The 17,493-nt window shown below is 42.8% G+C and overlaps 1 protein-coding gene across 1 annotated transcript in view; it reads right to left on the reverse strand.

Annotated features, from left to right (window-relative positions):
* TMEM164 (transmembrane protein 164) overlaps positions 1–17,493 on the reverse strand; it is a 284,841-nt gene that overhangs the window by 162,606 nt on the left and 104,742 nt on the right. Inside the window, exon 2 of the mRNA XM_069211436.1 lies at positions 2,071–2,120. Coding sequence (XP_069067537.1) covers positions 2,071–2,120 — 50 coding nt within the window. The remainder of the gene's footprint in view (positions 1–2,070; positions 2,121–17,493) is intronic.

Raw genomic sequence — 17,493 nt, forward strand, 5'->3', positions numbered from 1 at the left:
CCATTCTGCTGGTAACTAAGCACCAGTCGCTACTTCAATGAGAGAGAAAAAGGGCATTCGGTACAGGTCAGGCATCTGCTGTAAAGGAATCACATTATTACAAGTGTCAGGGGAGAACAGAGGAGACAGTGGTTCCCTGAGCAACCCTTACTAGCCATATCCCAATCAGACATCAAATAACTCATCCCATGCTTCAGACTGCCACGCAGATTCCCCGCAGAGCCACAAGCATCTCTCTGCAGATAGGCTGGGACTCCCCATGTCACTGTACACTCAGTCCACCTTGAGCAAGTGTTGTGGGAGTGGCAGCTCTCCAACTTCAGATTAGACAGCAACAGTTCTCCTGAGGCACTTGACACTGCTGTACACTGCTGCTATCTCGGTAGTGCACGAAAGAGCCACCCACAGGAAACACAATCTGCTGAAATACTTTTGCATTCAAAGTTGCATCTGTAAAGTTTTCTAAAGTTCACTAGTTTTGCATGAATTGGCATGGAAAGCCAGGAACTACCAAAAGTGCACTCACTCCGCTCTCGAACCTCCAAACACCCGCTCCCGTCCAACACACACACCAATAGGTAAAGTCACTAGCAATAAAGGCCTGACTAGCGTCCGCGACAGAATCTGTAATGAAGTCAAGAAATTGATGAGAAGAAGCATGTTGATAATCTGAAATGAGCAAATGTAAGGGCAGAACGTGGGTGTTAAGAATTTTGCATGAAATCTTTGCTAGCATAATTTTATTATGGTGTATGGTTCCACCACTTTCTCTCACTCTGTGTACATTTCCAAGCAAATGATTGTATGTACCTAGGAACAAGCAGCATTAATACATATTTTAGGAAATTTAACGAGGACACTGTTCTTAAGCAACATACTATGACGAAGAGTTGCTTACAATCTAAGATGTAATTGCATGAAATACACTTGTACCACGGCATCAAATATATGCATAGAAAGGTTTTGTGATAGTCTATTGATCTTTGAGGCTGCATAGTGCAAGCATGGACAGGTGCGAAAGACCTGTTCTCATCAAATGTTCTCAGACTACTGAGGGGTAAATTCATTTTATTTTCCTGCGACAAAATTTGATGAAATCAATCGAGGAGTTCTAGGAGTACTGTGCTAGGAGGCAGGAAAACAACTATCACTGGGTTCAGCTAAGCAAGGCCTACCCCTAAGTTCCTAGCTAGAAACTGAGTGTTATCCCTGACACTTGCTTTTCAGACGAAGACTTGCTTACTGATTGACCACTCCAGTGAACCCGATCCTTACACGCCCAACATGAACCCCTCATTAGGCCTGTCAATATCTAGTGCCTCAAGCAAGGCAAGCTCAAGGGTTGCTGGGTAGCGAATTCCTCCAGGTGCGCAGTGTACTGCAAATCTCAAACTTAAAGGTGATAATGTTATAAAACAATGTTTTATATAGAACACCCCCAGGACGCTACACAGTTGTTTTTAAGGCACTCTTCCATACATTAGTTGCATTCTCGCTTTCTTGGTCAGCTATTGCAAGGGGGATTTGCAGACTGCATAAAGACGTTGGAACATTCACTACTATCTTTAAAAATCACCACTTTCTTGGCAATTCAGGACAGAAGACCTACAATTGCCAACTAAAATTGTTAGTGAACTAGCAACATATACCTTTTTTTCTGACGTGTGGCAGTTTTTAATGCATGTATCAGAAGTAACTTAACATATTCTGGATGACATACAACCAGAGTTTCTGAAAACAGTTTCATGACTTAGTCTGGTTTTATTTTTCCAAGTTCTAGGGTGGCTCATTTCCCTGTGTGACTCTTGCTGTTGAAATGGTTCTCACTGATGCCCCCTTGCTAGGGAAAATGTCTGCCTAACGGGGTGGACATGTTGCTTTCCAAATCATCAGAGCAAGTATGACCAACGCTGATCCACAAGGGACTGATCAAAGGGTTATTTAGATGCACTGCATGTACATTTTAAGCTCCTGCCTTGAAACAATTCTGAACATCTTTGACGACAGGAATGTCTCCTTGTGTGTTTTTATCCAAAATGTGTAAAATGTATCACGACAGAGAAGCCTTACCTGAAGACCACCATGGCAGTTCTACAAGGAGGACAGGCAAGGAGGAAAATCTGAAATATTCAACAGAAACAACAAAACAATCAGTACAATTTACATAAATGTACTAAAATACATCGTTCACAAACATCACAAATCATAAGATTTTTTTTTTTACGCAGGTTGTCCACTACAAATAACTTTGGTGTTGCGTGCTGCTACAATCAAACCCCAATGCCATTAAAATCAATACATGTATTTATTTGCCAGACAGTGGAAATACAGAGAACCAGCCATCGTAGAACAGTGATGGAAAATGACACCATCCACCAGGACAAGCATAAAAAAGGCAGGCAGCATTTAAAAATAATATGGGTGCTTGTGCAGATTTAATATCAACATTGTTACAATAACATAGGGCTTAGATAATGATTAGCTAGGATATTTAAGTGAATGACTGAACTCTTCAGTTAAGGTGGGTTAATGGGCAAAAGTTGCTTAATCTACATTTCTAGATCAGAAATAGAAGTCAATATAGCTAGTAAAAAAAAAAAACTCTGCTACACTAGGGCACACTTACTTGGTGAGGCACATGACCAAAATTAGAGATAGCTTGTATTGATCACCAATAGCAAAACCGGTTAAAATATAACATATCCAATTACAATGGCATTCCTATAACACATTGTAATGTGTACAGTTGTAATGCATATATCTCCAGTTATTCATCAGGTGAAACTTAATTGTTTTCATTCAAAAAAATAAACTAGTGCCACAACTGAATATCTGGTTAGATCTCAATTCCCCCATAGGACAATCAAACATCCAACAATGCACAGATTAGAGCCTCATTGGCTACTATGTAGCTCCATAGAGCACTAAGAAACATCATAACTCTACAACATAATGTATCAAACACAACATGGGTATGAAATAAGGCCATTTATCACATGCTTCATAACAACACTTTTTACTAATATACACAACATGCAAAACACCCAATAGAACATACTGGACCAAACCCCTCAAAAGAGCAATTCTAACTATACGCCATCAAATATCAACAATGAAATAAAAAACAGAAGGCAGAAATTGTAACATAAAACAGAGCGCTACTGTGCCAGATAGTTGGCAATCAGAGTATCCAACAGCAAAGAAACATCATACAATAACACACCACGAACACCATCCCCCCCAAACACACACACACCTCCAGCCAAGGGCCATCTCAACCAATCTAGAAGAAGAGTAAATACTTAGAAAGGACTGCAGCCTCAACCTTCAGAAGTCAAAACCATGAGACCGAACATCTTAACCAAGAAACAAGCTGAACACAGTACTTTAACACATCACCACAAGCTGAATCTGTAAAGTCACCAGGACTGCCGAACGAGCTACAAAGGTATACTGGCGACATACAAATGCCAGGTCATAACATATATTGGAAAGTGGGAGAGCAGGTTGAACAGATATTTCAAGTCATAGTGTCACTTGGAGAGAAATTTTCAACTAGGGAGACCCTGCTCCATCAATTTGACTTCCCTGGAACATCCAGTGAACTGCTCTCTTCAGCAAGAGCAAACCTGTTCGCAACAAAGTCCATCAGACGAGAAATCTGGCCTCTGTTCTACTGACAAGTTTCTTTGTGAGTCAGGTGAAAGAGACCAATTGCAATGTGTTCTTTTTACAAAGCAAGGAACAGATTTCTGTATAGACCGGTAGATTGTTTGCATATAGAATACCCCAAGTTCAGCTGAGTAGCCCATGGCCATCGGTTTCCAGCCATCCCACTAAGGTCCTCTAGAAACCTGAGATGCAGGGATGAGCCTCTCAAGTTCTTCCCAGGCCCTATGTATACCAGGGTACAACCAGGGAATGAAACACAGGATACTCCTGCTCTCTGTGGGGTTCATTTGTAGGTATGGCTACAGAAGGCTTTAGCTGTATTGAGGGTCACGTTTTTTTTTTTCAAAATCATCAAAACACACACACGCACTTACTTTTGGTCAGCACTTTTCATCCATTTTTCTGTTTAGGCCTCATTCACGTTTCGATTCTGCCCATCACAGCTTACACCATGGGGCAATGGGTCAGCCCTCTTCAGCCACTGACTCTCTTGACTCAGTGACAGCATTTGGCCTGATCACATGTGCAATGTCGCTCGAAAAGGAGTGCCCTTCAGTGCCAGGGCTGGAGCACCTGGGCTGCTCGAGTGCCTCTTCGTTTGTCTGTATATTTTTTTACTTGTTTTCTAAATACGTCTGCATATTCCGTATGTCTGAGGTGCATAAAAAACATTTGTTTGCCAAGGCCAGACACACTGACTTTGCCAATGCTTGATATAATTTAAATTTGACATGTTCCTATTTGTATCTATTTTCCATCGTCTATACCTTTTGCTCGTTTCTTTACCTTCTCCACTACCTTCTTTTCAGGCCGTGCTCGTTTTAATTAATGCAAATTGTATATATTGTTTACATTTGCAAAGGTCGCTATCTGGCCATATAACCATAAAATTGGACTGAAATTGCCCGACAGACACAGCAGGATACCTAGTGCATTACATTCTCGCGTTTTATGCTCTTCTTAAAGGCACTGCCCTTTTGCCAATGTGGGCACTGGAGCTTCTGACACTGCCTTTTGTGTGTTTGTGAGGTTTAAAATTGTTGCGAAATGAACTAAAACAAATGTCTGTTTGCTAATTCGTTTGCAACCAAGCCTCCTCTTTGTTTAAAGTTCACATAATTATTTCTTGTATATAATATTTTCTGGATTACGATAAAAAAATACATGTAGATGCACCGAAGTGGCCCCAAGCATGACCGTGGTCTTATCCCTTGTAAATGGAGTGTAATATAACTTGATTATAAAGTAGTGAAAACATAAATCATTCATATATGCCCATGCCTTGCAGCAATGAACTTCCATCCACAAACTAGTAAGCAGTTCTTTCTCCACCCCTAAAGAAACCTACAGTAGATTTCAATGACCTTGCCAACTGCCAGCTCAATCACCTACCACCCATAAGCATGATCATTGAAAAATCAAGAACACATTAATGCTAACAATCTCTTGACTATCAGTCTAGTTTCAGATCATGCTGCAACACAGAGAATTCTACCCCTTACACATCGTAGACAATGCCCTACTGACCACATTTTAGGATGAACTCTGCCTCCTGATATGGCAGCACCTCTTAGCGGCCTTTGACACAGTTGACCATCCGATCTACGCATGCACCATGGGGGTTCACATTGGATTCATCAGCAATGCCTTTCACTTGTTCTTCTACCTTTCCAAATGACACAAGTTTGTTCGCATGGGAATCTCCACATCCCAAAAGCTTTCTATCACCTGTGGAGTCCCCTAGGATTCTATGCTGTCACTTGTGACCTTCAATCTCTAAATGGAGCCGCTTGGTGCTCCTCTCACAGAGGACAGCATCATGGTTCACCAATATGCCGATGATACACAGCTCTGCTTGAAAGTTTGCTCAAATGCCCTCACATCATCCAGACCAGGAGGTCCAGTGCCTACCCAAAGCTCAACCCAACTTGTACATAATTCTTGCAATTTGCCAAGAATCAAGAAGCAGTACAAATCTGACTCAAATACTTGAACCCACATTTTTTACTGATTGCCAAGTCACCTGGATTCACCCTGGACCCCACCTCACCCTTAGGGCCCTCAGGGAACATATTGTCAAAAAAACAAAGACTGCCTTTTACCAGCTTTCTCTTCTAAAGAAAAAAAAACTGTTTCCTCCACGAAGAAGCCTTTCTACTCTAACATTTGGATATCACATTTGGATGATGGTAATGCTCTGCTCCATGGCCTCCCAGACTCCACACTGTCATCCCCCTAAGGGCACCCGACATCATGCCTCATCCAGGGCCTAAAAAAATATGACATCACCCCCATCCTGATTGAACTCCATTTGCTCACATTGCCGGCCTGCACCATCTTCAAGGCCAGGTGCAATGTTAACAAAGCCATCACAACCAGCATCCCTGATTATCTTCCCAGTACACCATCAGACTGAAAACTAAGCAGTGTAGAAAGAAAAAAAAACAAGGTTGAGGAATTTGTAAAGCGTGTTAATGCCATAAGGCGTCTTGGCGCTAAAGTCAAAGAACCATAGAGTGAAACCAGAGTGAGTACCATGATGCACCTGGAGTATATGATCGACAGAGATCTTAAAGGGTAGAAGTAAGTTTGAGCTAGCTATTTGAAGAGCCAACTTTTTAAATCCTTTCTGAACTTCAAATGATTGGAATCGGGCTGCAGGCCTTTTCAGTCTATGCATGTAAGATCTGTAACAACATCCCCCATATCCATCAAGACTACCCTAACGTTGTCCCAGTTTGGGAAACCGGTGAAAGCACAACTTTTCAAAGAACACTACATCACTATACATGAAACAGTCCACAAACAAACTACCTCGCCTACTGATGTTATGCTTGTCTTTTCATCTGCACATCACACCGATGCTTATGGCCGGGTTCGCTTTATAGAAATATCACAAACATGCTGTTCCAAGAGCGGTAACACTGGCAATGGCCAAGTTCTTTCTAATATCAAAGCAGATTTGTTTTGTAACAAACCACAACATCACTTGTACTGCTATTCATTGCCTTAAGTATGGAATTTCCTCTTGTTGATTAATTACCTGTAAAAATATATAGATCACACCCGGGTCAAACTTCCCTTTACTTTATAAAGTTCCAATATATACATATTGTGCAACATTTACCTGAACGTTTAGAACCTTCACTAAAAAAAATCTTTGTGGAGCCTTCTCTGATGTACTCTATGGTTAGAAAAATGTATGTGACTCCCAGAAATCATCACCTCAACAACTAGCCCCATCCACCTTCTGCTATAAAACATGTGAAAACATGCTGCTCCCAGCTATCTTTCAGCTAAAATCTCCATTACTGTCTCAGTCCTCAGTAAATGTACATACTACAATAGACTATTCTATGTGATCGCCCTGTTAGTAGCTCACAAAATCCTTAATTTTTGCCACCAGACTTGCACACTGCCCGTCTCCTACCCTTTCCCAACAAGTTGACTACAAATACCTAATCCTTGTTTTATATCAATGCACAAACCAATAACTCTGTGCAAAGCATTGGCCTTCTCTTGCTATATTCAGACATGCACTGCAATTTGTTTGTTTATAGAGTTTGTTTTCCACCCCTGCAACCTATTGTTTGAATATGTTTTGCCTAAGCGTCATGATCACCATCAAAATATTCAAGGAAGCCATCAAAAAGGCATCTCCTCTAACTTTAAGGAGAATCTCTCTCCGCCGGTGCTGACGTCACATTCTTCATCCACTTCCCAGGTGGTTCCAGGATCCATATTGATTATGATCTTTTCTCTCTTCCCCTCTATGCTTCTCTGACCTTGAAGATGTAATGTACTGTATGACACTTGCTTTGTTGCACTCCTCTGCTGGTCCACCATTTGGATCTTTCCCCACCTACTGTTAAGTTTTTAAGTACCACGGTAATCAAAGCATGCATAATGAGAATCTGAACCCCATCCTTTCCCACAGCACTTTTCCAATGACGGTTACCCCAACATATTTATCATACAGACCTCTGAAACCCTACTTTTCCATCCACTTCTGAACCCTAGCATGCTTTGATGCAATAATTTTCAGTAGTATATAGAGCGCTATACGAACACCCCAATATAATACTGTGTTAAGCGCAAGAGATGCTTTTCAAACAATTTCACACAGCAAAATCCACTCACCACAAGTTGTGCGTGTAGGTGTAGATCGAGTCTCATGAATCACAACATTTAGTGACCACAGAAGAATTGAAAAGGTGCGTGCCTCTCGCAAAAAGGACAGCTCTGGCAGCCTTGACTGCTCAACGGAGAGAAAGTAGTAGGAGAACATCATCGCGAATTAGAAAAAAAAACCTAAAGGGACCAGCACAATAAGGCAAACTTTGCCTGTGATCATCTTTGGTGGGGAGAAAAGGACCAGTACGGAAAAAAAAATTCAAAATAGATTTAGAAGCAGGTCCCTAAGATAGGAGGAGTCTCTAATCCAGTGTGTCAAAAGTTGGTCCACTAGGGTCGAAGCATCATGGATTTTTCAGATATTCACATGGGATGTATCTACTTATAACAAATATAAACTGCAATCAACAACTTAGTCAATGGTTATCCTGAAACCAGAGTCAGAGGCAGCTGCTTTAGCGAACAACTACAAATAGCCACAATCGGACACCATATTGCCACAAGTAGCCTGAAAATCGCACTGTTGATAGGAACCAAGGGGCACTCAAACGGAAAACATCTTTTTGCTTACGAGTTTGAAAATGATTGGGACAAAGCTGCCTTAAATGATGGTATTTCTCTGGCAGACATGGGTAACTTTGCGCAGCCCTCATGTGAACTGCATGATGAACCTGAAGGTTTTAATTTGCATGTTTCCCATTTCAGTCTAAAACAAATAATATGCTGATTTTATTAGGACTAAGTATAGATTTGAGTTCTACCTTTGAAGAGTAAAATGTCTCAGCATTAGAAGTCACAGATGAGTATTGGACTGGAACAATGTGGACTCTGCCATTGTAAAATGTGGTTTAACACAGAATCTCCAGCAGAAGGTACTGAGACTCTAAGAGGGCTAACCTATCTGCCCACCCACCTCCACTATCAACTTGACTAATGCAAGGATAACATAAAGCAATGCCCACATTTCCCAAATACGCTGCATTTGACAGGATGCAACAACAAAAAGGTGATGGGTGGAATGCCTGAATTACCAGCTGGCACGGGCAATCATTGAGGCCGCATCCCAATCTGTCATTTTTCGCCCACCATGCCAACTCACTTTGGACCCGGCCATATGCAAATCAGCCTTGACCCTGCTTCTAATGGGAACAGTCCAGCCTGCCCAGCTAAGCTAAGTCATGAACCAGAATTCAAGCAACCTAAGACATGTTTCATCTTAATAAGGGCTCATCAGGCAGGTATAGCTTGATTTCAGTGGCAGAGTGAGCACGGGACCAATGTCTGGGCATCACATTCGCACTTTGGTCATCAATTGCAACAACAACAGTGTGATGGACGTAATGCTTGATTTAATCTCAGCCACTGGTAATCGCTTGGGGCTGCATCCCAATCCATTATTTTTCACCCACCATGCCACCTCAGTTTGGACTTAGCCATGTGCAAATCAGCCTTGAACATGCTCCTCATGGAACAGTCCAGCTTGAACTGCCAAGCCAGGCCCTTCCTGAACTGGAATACAAGCAACACAGGACTGGCTTTGCCCTGATATGGGCTCATCAGCCACGCATAGCTTCATTCCAGTGGCAGAGTGAGCATAGGACCCACATCTGGGAATACCTGTTGCACGTAGGGTGTCAACTGCAACAACAAACTGATAGATGGAATGCATTAAATAATCTCAGCCATTGGCAATCAGTTACGCCTCATCCCAGTCCATCACTTTGTGTATGTTTCAGTATTTGACAAGATGGCAAATGTCACATACAGTACATCACAGAAGGAGAAAGCACTGCCAACTAGTAAGACCCACTCCACTAGTTTGCACCGGAGGCACAATAACCACCCGAGATTACACCACCAGTAATTGTCTTACCAGCAGCTTTCCCACTAAAGGAAAGACAATACAGACCAACAAGTGTAGCATTTAAAAAATAAATAAAAAAAAGCACAATAAATTCTAAGATGCACTTAAATAATGTCAAAATCACAACAGTCTGCCAGCATCAGTAGTTTAGCTTCAGTCACTACACACTCAGGCCATGGACAGTGGTGTTTATTTGTTATCTCTTGGTTCATTTTATAATTATTTCTGGATTTCTTTTACTACACTAGTCATTTCTATCTTCGGGTATGTTTATACACTGCTGTTCTGTATAAAATGAGTTCCACCTGTGGTAATATTAGTATCTGCCGTACTACTGGAAGTAACAACACCCAGCCATAATTTGGCCGTTTTACACAACGCCAAGAAAACAACCCCTTGGAGTGGTTATCTAAAGGTAATTTCGAAATACGGTCATGGGCTTTTACAGGTTTTGTGCATGTTTATATTTTTAAAAAAAGTACATTTGACAAAAATAAGAAACCTTTAATGTCATAGGACCACACAATATCTTGGGTCATTATAGGATTTGAATGAGATACCAAACATTACCAATGAGGATAGATGTCTGGACAGTATCATGACCAAGATGCTACAGCAGGACTGTTCACAGTGTGAATAGTACAGAGAAGAACTTCTTAACTGGGTTGTGTTTGCATAGAGTTCAATGAGAAGAGTGTCAAAAATGCAAGAATAGAGACTTCAGGAACAGTAGAATTGGGTTAGTATGCACTTTTAGAAGGTAATCATTTTAGCTTGAGTGGTAAATGAAGAACCTCGACTTTCTCCTAAAATTGTCACTAAAGGAGTCTGCCTAATTGACAATGACAATGAAAAGGAATGTCTGTTGAAGAGATTGCAGCACAGTGTTGCAAATATTAGTCAACTCTTCACTAACCTCTCTTTATTTCATTTACCACGCTCCCCTCCAACAACAATCAGGCTTCGGAGCAAAATCCCAGAGCACACTTATTGAAGGTGGGGCCCTCACGAAGTGCCTCATCATAAGCATCATGGCGCCTCATACAGGTACTGTAAACCTTCTGACCACATTCAGATCCCTGCCTCTTCTTCACCACAACCCAGGCGCTGGTCCTCTCCAGATCACTCCAGAGGAAGAGATGTACTACAGAGGGGCAAAATGTGGGGCAGAAACTGGGTTGAGCTGGAGGTACTAGATCAAAATAACTCTCTCTCTCTCTCTACCCCCCTCCACCTCCCATTCAGACATCACCTCCTCCCAATTAGCTACTGAATTCTATTCAAAAGCCTCTACATCACTCACCGGGAACTCCATACCCAAAAACCTACCTCCAGAAAATATCTAACACTGCTATGATAAGCAGCCCTGCTAAATACACACAAGACAATATTTTCAAAATGTTAAAACTTACAGAGGCCGACAGCAACAGACACTGATTCGGAACGGTACCCCCACGGATGCCGGGACGCAGAGCCAGCACACAATGAGGTCACTTTATCGCACGCTGAGGGAACCTGCACTTGACCCGATTCTAACCTAGGAAATCTCTTCTACTCACAATGGATTATTTAGATCATATGGAATCCCTTTGAATTCAATTATGCTGACTGTTGCAGAGAGCAAGCATCAACAGAGCCACTTAAACCGTAGTAAGCGGATGGTCCTATAAACGAAATATGGTATAGCCCCACAGAACGCCTCCACAACACTGACCGACCACTACAAGGTACACTTTTTTAACTGGGTAAGTTAGGGATAAGAGTAAATTAAAAATAGTGAAAATGTATTACATTAAATGTATTAAAAAGAGGGGGTGTTCTCCAATATTCCCAAGAAATCACCACCTTGTAACGGTTGGCGATAATCTAACATGCAACTTCAAAGGCGATCTTCGTATTGAAATCGATGATATACTCAAAAACATCAAAGGCAAAAGTTCGAGCCTTGGAAAGCATGCAATGTTTTTCATATATGTCTGTGTTTTCTGCAGGCACATAAAAATCTAAAAGGGCCACTCCTTTTCTGACTGCTGCACACATGTGAGCAGAGACAACGCCATTACTCTCTGTGCAAGACAACCTTTAAGTGTAGTGGGTGCCCCATTGCCTCATGCTGTAGGACGTGGTGGGAGGAAGCAAAGTGTGAATGACAGATGAACAGACTAATTGATTAAGCAGGCTCACTGAAATCCCATGTATGTATGTATGTATGTATGTATGTATGTATGTGTAAGCATTTTTTCTAGGATTTTTTGGAAAGCATTAGGTTGAGAAGACAACTAAAACTAAGGTGGGATTTTAAAAAAATCCATGCACTGTCTGTATGAAAGGACAGCTGTGAAACTTGCAGCAAAAGTTCTGACAGTATCCAGAGACCGTCAAACAACACTTAAATTGAAATATAAGGTTACCAAGGTGTTCTCAGACTACTGGACACAAAATCTTTATTACGACAAATGAAATCTTAACAAACAACTTAATGGCCTGCTTCCGGGCAGTGAAACACAGTGTTCAGACAGGGCTGGCTCTAGGGCGGTGCGACCGGTGCCACCGCACCGGGTGCTAACTTCGGATGGGGCGTCCTGTTTGCAAGTGTATTATGATTTTAAAAGCACCTGCTGTCGTGATTAATGTTCTTTCTGGAGAGAGCGGAGTTCTGTCTAGTGGAAGTTTTGACTATGGTAACGGTTACTATGTCTGCTCCAATATTCTGTCATATCACAGATAGTGCATTTAGTGTAAAAAGGTCAGACTGTTACTGCTTTTGTCATAGAGATCCTTTTGTTACTTGCAGTTTATAAGGTAAAATCCTAATACAGAACACTGAGCTATTAACTGTCATCAAAGAGCTGCATGCAAACTGCAAGGTATGGATTATAGAGTTATAATTTTTTCCCCAGTCTTTCATTATCCTAATGTTGCAAAAAGGGTTCAAATGGGTGCAAATCAATTCTTATTATTAAAGAGAACCCCCAACCATAGTGTTGCATTTTAAAATTCTGAGTTTGTGCTTTCCCAGAACAAGCACTCTTAAACTATGCAGCCCACGAGTATGGATGACCTGTGATTCCTACACCTTGTAGTCCTCTGTCTTACATAAAATTTCCATGCACTGATTTATACAGGTAGGATTGATTGTCTCTGTACTCTGACATATGAGAGAGAGTGGTTATGGAGATTTGAGTGGCTGTTTTCAGAGGTGGTCATTGTGGGGGGCACATACCATCATTGTCGCAATGGGCTCCACCAGCGCTAAAACCGGACCTGTGTTCAACTACTCTCTATCACCCTACCACCTTCTAAAGTCAGCGTCAGTAAAGTATCAAACCTTCTTGCTGAAAAGATCATGAATATTCAGTCTGATACTACAAAGGACAGGCCATTATCAAACCCCCAGCTCAGTTACATCACAAACCTGGAACATATTCAAGAAAGTAGGGATCAACAGTTCCCATGACACTCTTGCATAAAATAAATCATCCTCTTCCTCAGATAAGCCCCTAATGACAAAATGAATAAAAAGATGGGCCTTCTATTATGCCACATTTACTATCAACCAGTCAACTCTTCACCAAAAATAATCTCAGACCTGTATTTAGGTTTCTATTCTTGGGTAAAGGGACTGAGAAAGTGGTAGCCAGACACCAACCAGTGTATATCTCTGTTGGAAATGGCCTTTTTTGCACAGTTATCCCCAATTGTTTTGCCTTCTTCCTCCTATTTTTTTCCAGATCTGTTATGCTGGTTTATTGTCCCTGCAAACTTTACCACTGCAGATCAGTGCTAAAGTGCAAGTTCTCCCTGTGTAAATTGTATTGGTGATAGGTTTATCCATGACTCGCATATCTGATTTACTAATAAGTCTCTAGTAATGTTCACTATGTATGCCCAGGGCCTGTAAATCAAATGCTACTAGTGAGCCTGCAGCGCTAACTATGCCACCAGCAGGAGTAGCCCTGTAAACATGTCTCAAACCTGCCACTGCAGTGTCTGTGTGTGTAGGTTTGCATTGCGAATTCGACCTGGCAAGTGTACCCACTTGCCAGGCCTAAACCATTCCTTTCAGTACATGGAAGTCACCCCTAAGGTAGGCCGTAGGTAGCCCCTTGGGCAGAGCTCAGTGTATTTAAAAAGTAGGACATGTACTGGAGGGTTTTACATGTCCTGATAGTGAAATACTGCCAAATTTGGTTTTCAATATTTTGAAGACTTATCTCTCCCATCAGTTAACATTAAATATTTTTTGAGTGCAGTTTCCCTTTGGGAGCGGATGGAGATTTGAAGTTTGTGGTCTCTAAACTCACAATTTAAAAATACATCTTTTGGTAGAGTTGGTTTTTAAACTGTCTGTTTGAAAATGCCACTTTTAGAAAGTGGGTATTTTCTTGCTTAACCATTCTATGCCTCTGCCTGCCTGTGGAATCCACGTCTGGGTCAGACTGACAGTTGGGCTGTTTGTGTATTCCCTCTAGACAGTGACACAAAGGAAGCGTAGGTGTAGCCTGCATATCCTGGTGAGACTCCTGGGCTAGAGTGGGAAGGGAAGAGAAGAGCTGACACCTGCACCTGAAAGGGCTGTGCCTGTCCTCACACAATGCAGTCTCTGGCCCCCTAGACTATGTCTGGAGCCAGGTCTGGGCAAAGCAGGATCTTGTGAACAACGGAGAATTTCCTTTGAAGTTTGCCTACTTCAAAGGCCAGAACCGATATAAGTAGACCCCGGACTTTTAGGACACTTCTGAATGAAGAGGGACATCTGCCAAGGAGGTTCTGCCATGGAGAAGAGCTGAAGGCAGAACCTTCTGCCAAGGAGAAAAGCTGGAGGAGGAGTACTGACCCTTTGCTGTGTGTGCCCTGCTGCGTTGGCCTGCAGTTGCTCCTTCTGCCTTAAAGAGGACAAACACTGGACTTTGCTGAATATCCTGCTTGTGAAGTTTCTCCAAGGGCTTGAAGTAGAGCTTGCCTCCTGTTGGAAGTCTCAGGGATATCAAAGACTTCAACTTCATCTGCCTACAGCACTGGGAACTGTGCGTTTTGTGCTGCAACAGAAGAAAAACTACTGAGACACCATTAATGACGCCACTGCCTGCCCCGAGACCTGACAACGCCCCACATTGCACCGGAACCTTGGTCTCACTGCTGCGCCACCTGACACTGTCACAGAGCCGCTGACTGCACCGTGACCCGTGGGTCCTGAACTCCGCATCGCCTTGCTCACACAGCAGCCTTGGCATTCCCGACGACAACGCTCCATGCTGAAACCGATGCCGCTGCCTACACTGTGGCCTGTGGACACAATTCGTGAGGTACACGAAGCACTGGTCCATTCCGCATCACAGCCTTGGTCCACCGACACCAGAGCCATCGACTCTAGCATCATCAACAGACGCACCTTTCTGTACAGCGACCCGTGGGTGCTGCACAGAGCCCCCTCCATGCTGCACCGCCGCCTTGGTCCTACCGACAACAGCGCTTCAGCAACGACTACGGACGGCCTGCACCGGGCCTTGGAGACACTGCACATCACACCGCCCCAGTTCACACCACAGCCCTGGTCTCACCAACACCATAGGATGCCGTCACTGAGACGCTGCCTGCACCATAACCTGGGGGCACCGCACGTCACATTGTCCCGCAGCCCTGACGCCATCAACGCCAGTGCTCCTGACTTCATCAGCCTGGAGTTTGATCTGCAACATGTGTGGCTTCAAGGGCCCGACGACACCCGCACTGACCCCTGGAACCAACGCCTGTGACGCCAGCGATGCTGCACCCCGGATCTCATTGCGAGGATCACAATACCCTGCAATTCCAAGGCACTGTTTGTGGGTCTTGCCAACACCGCAGCTGACCTGCAACACTGCAACCGGCTTGAACTGTTGGATTTGTTGGTCACGATGCCGTGATAGCCTCAGATGGTGCTATCGACTTCAAGGAACTGTATTTTTACGTTAATTCTTACAAAAATAATATCTTTATTGTATGTTGGAGTTTGTTCATTTTGGTCTCGTTTTACACAGATAAATATTGGCTATTGTCCTATGTGTTATGTGCAAATGCTTTACACATTGCTTCTGAGATAAGCCTGACTGCTCGTGCCAAGCTACCAAGGCGGTGAAGCAGGGGTTATCTGAGCTGGGTATCTCTGTTACCCTGACTAGAGTGAGGGTCCCTACTTGGACAGGGTGCAAACTGACTGCCAACTAGAGACCCCATTTCTAACAATCACCAACTTACACAAACAAACTCCAGCCCCCTCATTCAGATTTCAGACCCAAATGCAGCTGAGATATCCAGCATCATGGCACTGGACGAGATGACGGTTTACATACCATGGACAAGGACAAATTCGGCCTTCTGGCGTTTCTGGACTTCTTTTATGCATTTGGTATATTTAATAGAGTTCATCCACAAAAAGAAACAAATGAGTAAAAAGACCAGCTGAGATGTAAAATGGTTGGAAATGATGAATCCTCTGGCAATCACTCCAGCACCTGTAATAAAATCACTTGAATTCCCCCTACACATAAAACTTGAACGGCTGAACCAAAATGATGATACATCTACAATAACCAACTACATATTTTACAGACAATAAGCCTAATATTCTCTGAGAAAAATTCGAGTGCAGTCCGAGCTATGGTCTTGTCACTTTTAACCAAACTAAACCCAAACCAGCTACTGCTCCACAAAAAGTTATTAGGGCAAAATGAATGATCATATCCAGGGCCACTAGAATTATGCAATTCTGCACCCGTGCCACTCTCCGCATAGTAAGGCTTTACAATATTAGCTACATTATCAACCACTGGTGGCACAATTTGCAGATTTCAATAAATAGAATTCTGTTTCTACCTCCAACGTAGGTACTAAGAAACGTAGGGCGTGTGGTACCGTGCAGCACTCTACCATTTTCAAAGGTTAATTTGGATATTTAAGAGGCATGCATATCACTAGAAGCAAGGCTACTCTGGAAAGAACAGTTGCACATGGACAAAAGAGCAAACTGCACCTTTTCAGCTGTGCCCCGAAGCTCAGCAACCAGAGTGCACACGACTATGCCCTACTATGTTACCTTTGAACAGAGCACCGAAGACTCACCTCTTCATAGTGCAGGCTGGTAACACCAGGCAGGGGCCGGTTCTTTCGTATGAACTACAATTTTACTATTGAATGCTATTGAACCCTTGCTGCAGAGTAAAGTACTGGGATTCCAACCACAACCACAACCAAATGACTACAACAACCTACACCCTTTGCTCAACACCTTACCCACCCCTCTCTAGAACAATCCACAGAGCATGTCAGCCCTACCTCTGCCATCATCCACCCATTGCATCCTCACAGCAGAGCCTTCCCTCAGAGAATGTCAGACATATTCAATTTCTGGGCAGCACTTTATTCCAATCACTGCCCTCCTATTGCCAAAACTGAGTGCACAGCTTGCTGATGCCATCCCAGCTGTGGAATGCCAGGTGAAATTACATAAACAAAATAGAGATATAGTGGCAGCACTTGCATAAAATACAGAAACACTGGCCCCACATGCATAAAATACGGAAACAGTGGCAGCGCTTGCATAAAATACAGAAACACTGCCCCACATGCATAAAATACAGAAATAGTGGCTCTACGCGCATAAAATACACAGTGGCCCAACGTGCATAAAATACAGAAACAGTGGCACCGCATGCATAAAATACAGAAACACTGGCCCCCACATGCATAAAATACAGAAACAGTGACCCCATGTGCATAAAATACAGAAACAGTAGTCACTGTGAACCTGTAATAGTTAACACAATGAAATGCTTGGGACTGAC

The sequence above is a fragment of the Pleurodeles waltl genome, chromosome 2_1 (genome assembly GCF_031143425.1).
Source record: "Pleurodeles waltl isolate 20211129_DDA chromosome 2_1, aPleWal1.hap1.20221129, whole genome shotgun sequence".
NCBI classification, from domain to species: Eukaryota; Metazoa; Chordata; class Amphibia; order Caudata; family Salamandridae; genus Pleurodeles; species Pleurodeles waltl.